Raw genomic sequence first — 11480 nt, forward strand, 5'->3', positions numbered from 1 at the left:
CCTATCTGACCACTGGCTGTCCAGATATCCAGACCTATCTGACCACTGGCTGTTCAGATATCCAGACCTATCTGACCACTGGCTGTCCAGATATCCAGACCTATCTGACTACTGGCTGTCCAGATATCCAGCCCTTCATGCCTTGCAGAACCTACCAATTGTTTTAGCTGTTAATAAAATTGAGAATGGAAATGGGGAATGTGTCAAAGAGACAACAACCCGACCAAAGAGCAGAAAACAGCCGAAGGCCACCAATGGGTCTTCAAAACAGCGACAAAATCCTGCACCCGGAGGCGGGCTTCAGCTGGCCCCTAAACAAAAATGTGTACTAGCTCAGTGAAAATGGACATCATACTAAACTCCAAAACATATAAATGAGCTAAAATTAAAAATAATACAAGACTAACAAAGGCCAGAGGCTCCTGACTTGGGACAGGCGCAAAAATATGGCGGGGTTAAACATGTTATGTGAGATCTCAACCTTCCCCCTGAATATGCATGAAATAATTGCGACTGGATGTTAACCAAGCAATAAGTCAATCATACACCTTTACTCAAGAAACCCATGAAAAATTAGTATCCCATGAATAATAATGGATCTAGGATATGCCAAAATGTAATATTTTGAATAACAAATATTTCAAAGGAATATAATTTTTTGCCTTTCATATTGTCAGTTGTGGGAATGTCCTTTTATCATGTTGGTATTCATTGAAAATGTACAATATGCCATAGAATCTGTATTACTTTTTCTTCCTGATTTTTTAAAATTCCAGTCAAATTGTAGTCAGATATAATGCAAATTTTACGACTGAAGCTGGCCCTTAGATAAAGGTGCTCAATTGAAAATGGTGACTGTTAATCATCAGATTTGTTCAATTTACTTCAATTACAGTCAGATAATGTATATAATTACAGTCAGATAATGTATGTAATTACTATTTTCAGGAAGTATTAAACCGTGATACTGATGGCAATAAATGGCAGACAATTAAAAGTCATATTAGACTGGTCCATGTTAACACTTCACAGGCACTAAAGGTAAAGTCAGTCATGCATAAAATGTAGGGCATGTCAGAAAGGTACATACCAACACTTCACAGGCAATAAAGGTAAAGTTAGTCATGCATAAAATGTAGGTCATGTCAGAAAGGTACATACCAACATTTTACAGGCACTAATGGTATAGTAAGTCAGTTATAAAATGTAGGTCATATCAGGTTGGTACATACTAATATTTCATAAAATTTAAGGATGTCAACTTGATGAAGAATAACTAATTGGTTACTCGTTGGTTTTACCAAGCAATATTCAAATCTAGTGAAAGTACTTTTATTTGTGAGTATCAATTTTTCGTGGTTTGAGCGAAAGTTACATAATCGTGGGTTCTATAATTCGTGGATTTTAGTTTTCTGAAGAAAAAAAATCGAGTTAAGAATTTGAAGCCATCAGAAACGAAGATTCTTTAAAATAATCATATATTGTTATTGTTCATTTTCACTTACTTGTTTGTCTTTCATAATTGACAACATTCAACAAATTTTAATAGAATAATTGCTTTTGAAAATAAGCTGATTCATCTATGCTTACACATTGTCTTGATTGAAAGAAATTGCAAAGTAAACATTTAAATTGTTGCACACGTGTGATCAGAAGTGATGACACTAATTAACCTGAGATTGAATGATCAACAGATTAACGATCATCAAAGGTGTTAATTGGGCAACAAACATGTCACTTATAGAAAACAGTTACATAAACAAATGCTATAAATGAACTATGAATTTTAGAATTAGTTCTTATAAAAGCAAGCCCAATATGAAATTATTATTTTTTTTCCATATGAGAATTATGAGAAGATAAAATGAACACTTCATCATCGCATCCCATCACCGGAAATCTGACATTCATCGATCAAAACTATTTTTCATGAAAATTAAAAGGTTAAAAGTCGTACAGTTTAGGTTTTTTAAAGATTAAATAGTAATCCTGCCTGAAGTTGGATATATAGTTCATAGTGTGTTTGCTGATATTCGATGTACTCTCTAGATTATATACCCATATCCATATACTGTAAATTCAGAAATTATTGCGATGTTTTAATTATTGCGAAAAATGCGACAGGGTTATAATCGCAATAATTTAAACTCGCATTTTGGAATTTTTTATATGAATTAAACAGGATTTTTCTCAATATCGCAAAAATTAAAATCGCATTCTAGTCTAAAATGACAAAATCGCAATAATAAATGCAAGCAATAATTTCTGAATTTACAGTAGTCAAACCTACATGGAGATCTTTCAATGTCTTGATTTAAACAACAGTTGTTATATTCCGTTGGACACTTAAATTTGTGGATAAAGCCTTCCACGAAAAACATGAAAATTAGAAACCCAACAAATAATAGTACTTTTACAGTACTTGCTCGGAAAAATATCTACAAGATATGAACACAATTATATACATTTTACACTTTTAGGGCCGTTGAACATTAAACTCTCTACATTATTAGATAGATTAGGTAATAGCCCCACGAATTATATACCATAATAAATAGCTCATGTACTAATTAAGTAAACAATAAGCGAATCTTTATTAAAAATAAACACCTATTGACTATAATTAACTACAAAGTCAAATCAGATTAAACAACAGTTGCATTTTGTTATCGTAAATAAAACACATTTACAAAGGTGTGATTATTAGAAGTCACTGAATCGTTTAACCATTCACTTTTATTTCTGGGAGAGTAGGTTTCCCAACTTTCGGAAGAATGTTTGACTCTAATATAGTAAAATGTGTGTTGTTTCAATACATCAGTTCAGCTTCACAAAGTTGACATTTTTCAGTCACTCAGTTTTACGGTCAATTTTTTGTATAAAGTATTTTAAGACGGATAATTACAGAGGCATTTTATATGAAAATTTATCACAAAAAAATGAAACGTATTTAAACTATGATTAATCAGTAATTGCTATGTAATTCTCCAAGGAGCATTCTCAAGAAAATCAATTTTATGAAAAGAAAGAGACAATGTCCTAAGAGGAAACCAAGGATATATAGTACTATCAACTAAAATATACATCCTTGCAGAAAGCCGATTAGTCGAGTATCATTTTGGTATTCGATACTTTGTACTACCGAGCAATACTCTAGTACTCCTTGACATCCCTAACGAAAATTAAAGGTAAAGTTATATCTTTAATTGAATTGTTTAAGTCATTTTCTGTGATGTATTTGGAGTCAAAATTCTTTCATTTAATTATTATTGGTTGGTACAAGTCATTACGTTATTCATCTATATACAATGTACTACCATGTTTCTTATGATTTGCTTTATTCAGATATTGTCCTTTGGATTTCTATATCCTTATGTCTCTTTAAAATTAGGTTTTATTTGTTATTTAAATAGAAAACAGTTGGTAGAATTACTATACATTCTTTTCTTTTTAGAGTACTGGTAAGCAACTACCTGAATGGGGATTTCATCAGCTGGAAATATCAACAGATAGAATCACCAATCAGGAAGCTACAGTGTGGAATGTGGAAGAACATAGATTTACAAAAAGTAAGAAGATTTCAGAATATTTATACAAATTATCATTGTCAAAAATCAGTTAAATCAGACAGCTTGGTCTGCCATAATTTAGTCTTGTGTTTTATGTTCTATCTTGATCTTATATGTTAGTCTCTTACTACTATCTCTGTACTAGAAATTGTTTCCTTTATTTATTAGGTGTTGAGAAGGAACAACAGGCTCGAGAGATAGCACAAAGCGAAATGATTCCTCTAGAACCAACACATCTATCGTTCTGGACCAAGTTTACAGAACTTCAGCTTAAGATGTTAATGGGAAAAGCTGAGGAAATGGAACATAAATACAGCACTGAACCAATAGAGTGGCCATTTATGGATAAAAATGTGGCTTATTGGATGAGCCCTAATAGTAATGTAAGTCTATAGTACTGAACCAATAAAATGGCCATTTATGGATAAAAATGTGGCTTGTTGGCTGAGCCCTAATAGTAATGTAAGTCTATAGTACTGAACCAACCGAATGGCCATTTATGGATAAAAATGTGGCTTATTGGCTGAGCCCTAATAGTAATATTAGTCTTAAGTATTGGTAAACTGCTAGAATGGATGGTTATGTGGCTTATTGGATGAGCCTTAAATTAACACATAACCTCTTTTAAAATGTAATTACATATTTTCTTATTTCATCAGTTTTTATTTTCATATACAAATTATTTAACATAATTTAAATTTGTGTGAAAATAAACATAATTTCTACTTTAGATTCACTTATCATTGCTGTTTGTCATATATTTTACATTTTCAGGCACAGATTCATTTGCTTGGTAACCCAGTTATCTGGTACCTAGGGACACTTTCTGTTTTTGGTTACTCAGCATTGTTAGTATTTTATTTACTGAGACGACGAAGAGGTTGGTTTGATCTAACAGTGGGTACGTAAACATATTGAATATCTTACACCTTGATCTGTTGAAATAGTGTATATAAATTTTACAAGAAAACAATAACAGTACAGTTTTGTATATTTTAATCAGTTATTTAAGAATATTATTCTAAGTTTTACTTAAATAAACCAACCAAATGTGGGCAGGGCATTGTCTCTTTTTTTTTCTGTATCAAAGATTTAAATTGCACTATACAATTAATTCCTGTATTATCATTAGTTGATTATTCACTTTATATAACACATTATATCAGATGTAACACAATATCCTCAGTAGTGAGAAAACCCAAGAAAATATACTGAAATATTATTATTTTGTATAATCTAACTAATTTGATTCTTTCAGCAAGAGTCACATTTTCAGCTGTATTTTTAAAGGTAGACTGAAAACAGCAGATAGAAAAGTGATATTACACAGTTATTAGTCCTCTACCGACGAAGTCGAAGGGGCCTTTAGGTTTGCCCTCCGTCTGTCAGTCCAGCAAATCAGTTTTCCACACTTTTTTTTCTTCGTGCTTGAAGATATTGATTTGATATTTGGTGTATTGTTTTATCATGACCAGTTACAGATCAAGTTCAAATTTTGTTCTGGTCTGATGATTTTGTGCAGAGTTACGGTCCTTGGACATAGAAAATTCACTCAAATAATCAGTTTTCTGCACTTTTTTTTCGTCATGCTTGAAGATATTGATTTGATAATTGTTAATAGTTTTATCATGACAAGATCATGTAAAAATTTTGTTCCGGTCTGATGATTTTGTGCAGAGTTATGGTCCTTGGACTTCGAAAATTCACTCAAATAATCAGTTTTCCTGACTTTTTTTTGTCATGCTTGAAGATATGGAATGGATAATTGGTATATAGTTTTATCATGACAAGTAACAGATCAAGTTTGAAGTTTGTTCCAGTCTGATGATTTTGTGCAGAGTTATGGTCCTTGGACTTAGAAAATTCACTTAAATAATCAGTTTTCCACACTTTTTTTTGTCATGCTTGAAGATATTGACTTGATATTTGTTATAAATTTACACCATGACAAGTTATAGATCAAGTTAGTATTTTGTTCCAGTACAATGAATTTTTAAACAGTAGGGGACTATGCATTGCCATGCAATACTCTCAGAATGTTTCATTGAAATATCTAAAAATAGAAACTTGACAACCTCAATACTTTGTGACACAATCATAACAACCAATCAAATGATTTTCTTCTATATTTCAGGCGTACTGACAATAGTAATATAAAAATTATAGCCTTTATATGAAGTTAATATGTGGATATATTGACCTAAAGAAGTATATTGACCTCAGACTTTGTCTTCAGTTGATATACTTCTTTCAGGTCAATATATTCTTAAGAATAGAATAAATAGGCTATAAAGTATTGTTCAGTTGAAATTGGTAAAACTATGTTATAAAAAATTATTATGTAGTATGCAGACAACAAAGCAATACCAATAAAACAAGAACAATGATGTATATTCAATAATTTTGACAATAAAATTTTACATCTTTTACATTTAAATTCTAATAAACAAAACTAAATTAGGTGATTGATTTCTTTTGTTTCAGGTGAATGGAATCATTTTGTATTCATAGCAGAACTTCTGATTGGTGGATATTTCCTGCATTATCTTCCTTTCTTTTTAACTGACAGTACATTGTTTTTACATAGTTATCTCCCCTGTGTGATCTTTAAGATCTTAGCAGCAACAGCATTAATAGATCATCTATTTGTTGTTTCACATAGGTGAGTTTACATAGTTATATAGTTATCTCCCCTGGGTGATCTTTATGATATTAAAAGCAACATCATCGGTAGATCATTTATTTTTTGTTTCACATAGATGAATTTACATAGTTATTTCCCCTGTGTGATCTTTATGATCGTAGCAGCAACAGTGTTGGTAGATCATTTATTTGTTGTTTCACATATTTGAGTTAACATAGTTATCTCCCCTGTGTGATCTTTATGATGGTAGCAGCAACAGTGTTGGTAGATCATTTATTTGTTGTTTCACATAGGTGAGTTAACATAGTTATCTCCCCTGTGAGATCTTCATGATATGAGCAGCAACAGCATTGGTAATTCATTTCTTTTTTGTTAAACATAGATTAGTTTACATTGTTATATCCTGATATAGGTTGTCTTTATGAAATTAGCAACAATGAATGGCATTGATGAATCATTTTGCTTTGGTCTGTGTATTTATAACCAAGGTCAGCACTATACCAATATCAAGATTCAATATCAGCAGTAACAATAATCCAACGTCATATAGACATGTACATTGCAATGAATGCGGTACAACTCGCCCCGGAGACAAGTCAGATGGAGTCAAATCAGACCGACTAATAAGTCAACTCAGACTGTCTATGAAGACAAGTTGGGCTGTCAATAAGTCAACTCGGATCGTCTATAAAGACAACTGGGACTGTCTATAATGACAACTCAGACAAAGTATTAAAAGAGGATTTGAACTATATAATTGATTATAAATTATTAAATGTTATATTTTACATGACAATATCATTTGCATGTTGCTGAATTTGCAAAACATAATAAAAAAAATATTTTTTAATGTGAATTTATATTTTTACTTATCTTTATCAATTTATTATAAAACTTAATTGCAGCCAAAAAAGTCTAGGTTGAATTTGTTTTATTTTTTATGCCACTGCCGTAGCTGAGGGGGCATTAAGTTTTACCCTTGTCCGTACGTACAGGACGTACATCCCAAAATTGGTTTCCGTTCTCTAACTTTAGTTTGCCTCAACCAAATGTTATGAAACTTATACAGAATGCTTATTACCACAAAATGCAGATCAAGTTTGAATTTTGGTGGCGTCAATTTTACCGTTCTAGAGTTATGCCCCTTTACAAAGGGAAAAATTGCTGAATTTTTCGTTTCTGTTTTCTTACTTTAGTTTGCCTCAACTAAATGTTATGAAACTTATACACAATGCTTATTACCACAAAAATCAGATCAAGTACAAATTTGGGAAGCACCACTTTTACAGTTCTTGAGTTATGTCCCTTTTTAACGTTATATGCAAGCGGGGGCATCATCTGTGTCCCATGGACACATTCCCCATTTATTTGTTCAATTCTTTATTTATTATTTAAAAGTCAACTCAGACCATCTATAATGCAAATTCTAACAAAGTATAAACATAGAGTGTGTGCTGTTTATATGATAGAGGATCATATAATTTGAGTATGTTTGGACAAATACAACAGTATTTTAAAATAATCGAGGATATAACATATATCAAACAAAACCAAAAAACGAATCTTCCAAAACATTACAAACGTTTTTTACTCATACAACTTTCAAACAACATAACTAAAAATATATAGTGAGCATAATTCAATTGTCTATATAGACGTCTCTTCATAGACGGTCTGGGTTATCTTTTTCGTTATTTATATACTAAAAATCGGCATCAAAACTTTTTTAGAGACTTTATATCATTTATTTCGTCAAAAACTCCAATTGTATACTTAGTCTGAGTTGTCATAATAGACTTTTGAGTTGACTTTATAGATGGTCTGAGTTGACTCATTGATGGTCCGAGTTGTCTTCATAGACATTCTGAGTTGTCTTTTTTGTAGACTGTCCGAGTTGTCTCTGGACCATCTCTGGGCCGACTTGTCTCGCACCCATTGCAACAACTGACCCAAGCTTCATGTAGACATGTACATTAAAACAGTTGACCTTAAACTACATGTAGACATGTACATTAAAACAGCTGACCTTAAACTACATGTAGACATGTACATTACAACAGCTGACCTTAAACTTCATGTAGACATGTACATTACAACAGCTGACCTTAAACTTCATGTAGACATGTACATTACAACAACTGACCCTAAACTTCATGTAGACATGTACATTACAACAGCTGACCTTAAACTTCATGTAGACATGTACATTACAACAACTGACCTTAAACTTCATGTAGACATGTACATTACAACAGCTGACCTTAAACTTCATGTAGACATGTACATTACAACAACTGACCTTAAACTTCATGTAGACACGTACATTAAAACAGCTGACCTAAAACTTCATGTAGACATGTACATTAAAACAGCTGACCTTAAACTTCAGGTAGACATGTACATTAAAACAGCTGACCTTAAACTTCATGTAGACATGAAAATTACAACAACTGACCTTAAACTTCATGTAGACATGTACATTACAACAACTGACCTTAAACTTCATGTAGACATGTACATTACAACAACTGACCTTAAACTTCATGTAGACATGTACATAATAACAACTGACCTTAAACTTCATGTAGACATGTACGTTACAACTGACCTTAAACTTCATGTAGACATGTACATTACAACAACTGACCCTAAACTTCATGTAGACATGTACATTACAACAACTGACCTTAAACTTCATGTAGACATGTACATTACAACAACTGACCCTAAACTTCATGTAGACATGTACATTACAACAACTGACCTTAAACTTCATGTAGACATGTACATTACAACAGCTGACCTTAAACTTCATGTAGACATGTACATTACAACAGCTGACGTTAAACTTCATGTAGACATATACATTACAACAGCTGACCTTAAACTTCATGTAGACATATACATTACAACAGCTGACCTTAAACTTCATGTAGACATGTACATTACAACAGCTGACCTTAAACTTCATGTAGACATGTGCATTACAACAGCTGACCTTAAACTTCATGTAGACATGTACATTACAACAGCTGACCTTAAACTTCATGTAGACATGTACATTACAACAGCTGACCTTAAACTTCATGTAGACATGTACATTACAACAACTGACCTTAAACCATGTAGACATGTACATTACAACAGCTGACCTTAAACTTCATGTAGACATGTACATTACAACAGCTGACCTTAAACTTCATGTAGACATGTACATTACAACAACTGACCTTAAACTTCATGTAGACATGTACATTACAACAACTGACCTTAAACTTCATGTAGACATGTACATTACAACAGCTGACCTTAAACTTCATGTAGACATGTACATTACAACAACTGACCTTAAACTTCATGTAGACATGTAGATTACAACAGCTGACCTTAAACTTCATGTAGACATGTACATTACAACAGCTGACCTTAAACTTCATGTAGACATGTACATTACAACAACTGACCCTAAACTTCATGTAGACATGTACATTACAACAGCTGACCTTAAACTTCGTGTAGACATGTACATTACAACAACTGACCCTAAACTTCATGTAGACATGTACGTTACAACAGCTGACCTTAAACTTCATGTAGACATGTACATTAAAACAGCTGACCTTAAACTTCATGTAGACATGTACATTACAACAGCTGACCTTAAACTTCATGTAGACATGTACGTTACAACAACTGACCTTAAACTTCATGTAGACATGTACATTACAACAGCTGACCCTAAACTACATGGTCAACTCTTGTATATTCTATTTATGATTATTCAATTATATATAACACCAATACTTTATATCCTGACTTTACATAATAATACTAATTTATATTTTTTGCCAAATCATCAAGTCTTTGTGATATAAACAAGGTTATCTTAAATGTAATACATCCCTTTTAATTTACACTTCCAAAATTCTCAATTTAGTCCTCAGGGAATAACATAATAAAATACTTTACACCTATAAAGACCTATTTTAATTATTTATCAAGTTGATATTATTTCTTAAGCTAGTGTGACATATTTTAACTAATACTGAAATATAACAATTTATAGTATTTCACATATTTATTTTCTGACATCTAAAATATACTGAGCAGTAACCGTAGTAAAATTTCTGTGTAGGTAGGGCATACATGTCTCATGTTTAGAGAGGCCTCGGTGGTCGAATGATCTAAGTAGTTCAACAACTGTAATGCTAGCCTTTCAACACTAAAGTTGAGAGTTCAAAACCGTTGCGGCAGGTATGCTCGACTCCAATCTTATTTGACAAGGATTGTCAGTTTTCCCTCTGAAGGTCAATGGTTCTCTCTGGGCACTCCAGCTTCCTCCATCAATAAAACTGAACGCCACAAAATAACTGATAGTGCTGAAAGTGGTTTTAAGCACCAATCAATCAATCTTATAACTAGATTGAAATATGCTCTCAAATAGAAAAGAAAGAAATAATGATATAACTAAAAAAACAATTTAAGAAGAATTAGTTCAATTTATGGAGATGATTATTCAATTCAAGTCGTGGTGGTTGTTTTCATATACATTGTATCTATATATTATTTTACTTTATTATTTTTTTCTTGCAGATTTCCTGTATTGCCATCAACAGTTAAATATGTGACAATTGGAATTATTTTATGCACTATTTATAGTTTTTATAAATTATCTGTTTTCACGTATGGAGGAACTGATTTAACACCTCAGCAAATTACAGATTTAATGTGGAGGGAATCATGGGACTTCTTAATTCATGTCCGTGTTTAATTTTTTTTAGTTAATTGTGATGTTTTGATTGTTTTGTTTTTACTCAGGCAATATTTACAATCATGTCAGTTTTATCTGAGAATAATATAAATTCTATAATGACTTCCATACAATTTGTTGTTTCAGGTTTAATGGTCCTTTTCAGAAATTAAAACTATGTTATGCCATAATTAATGTCAAATAGACATTGCTAAACTAATGTCACAACTTTTCAAAGTGATGACTTGACCAATCAAAAAGAGTGCAATCCCATAATAAAACATAATTTCATGATTAGTTCATTTATATATAGAAAATCTGCCAGTGTGTTGTATATATATGTAGGCAAATATTTGATTTTGATTGCATATATTTGGGTTTTTTTTTTTACCCATTATAAAATGTTATGTATGTAGTATTAGAGTTCTTCCAAAATCACCAGCAAAATTTTGCAGCGACCTCTTGTATGAAGTGATCATCCATAGAAATTACTGCTTCAGATTTGGCTTTCCATGAA

The 11480-nt window shown here is 31.9% G+C and overlaps 1 protein-coding gene across 1 annotated transcript in view; it reads left to right on the forward strand.

Moving 5' to 3' along the window:
- Window positions 1-11331, forward strand: part of LOC127737521 (protein O-mannosyl-transferase 1-like) — a 41911-nt gene extending 30580 nt beyond the window's left edge. The window contains exons 13-18 of the mRNA XM_052248314.1: window positions 949-1041; window positions 3455-3569; window positions 3738-3952; window positions 4344-4470; window positions 6054-6231; window positions 10807-11331. Of these exons, the coding sequence (XP_052104274.1) occupies window positions 949-1041; window positions 3455-3569; window positions 3738-3952; window positions 4344-4470; window positions 6054-6231; window positions 10807-10984 (906 nt within the window). The 3' untranslated portion in view covers window positions 10985-11331. The remainder of the gene's footprint in view (window positions 1-948; window positions 1042-3454; window positions 3570-3737; window positions 3953-4343; window positions 4471-6053; window positions 6232-10806) is intronic.
- Window positions 11332-11480: the final 149 nt, after the last annotated feature.

The sequence above is a fragment of the Mytilus californianus genome, unplaced genomic scaffold, assembly GCF_021869535.1.
Source record: "Mytilus californianus isolate M0D057914Y unplaced genomic scaffold, xbMytCali1.0.p SCAF_4, whole genome shotgun sequence".
In the NCBI taxonomy this organism is placed as follows: domain Eukaryota; kingdom Metazoa; phylum Mollusca; class Bivalvia; order Mytilida; family Mytilidae; genus Mytilus; species Mytilus californianus.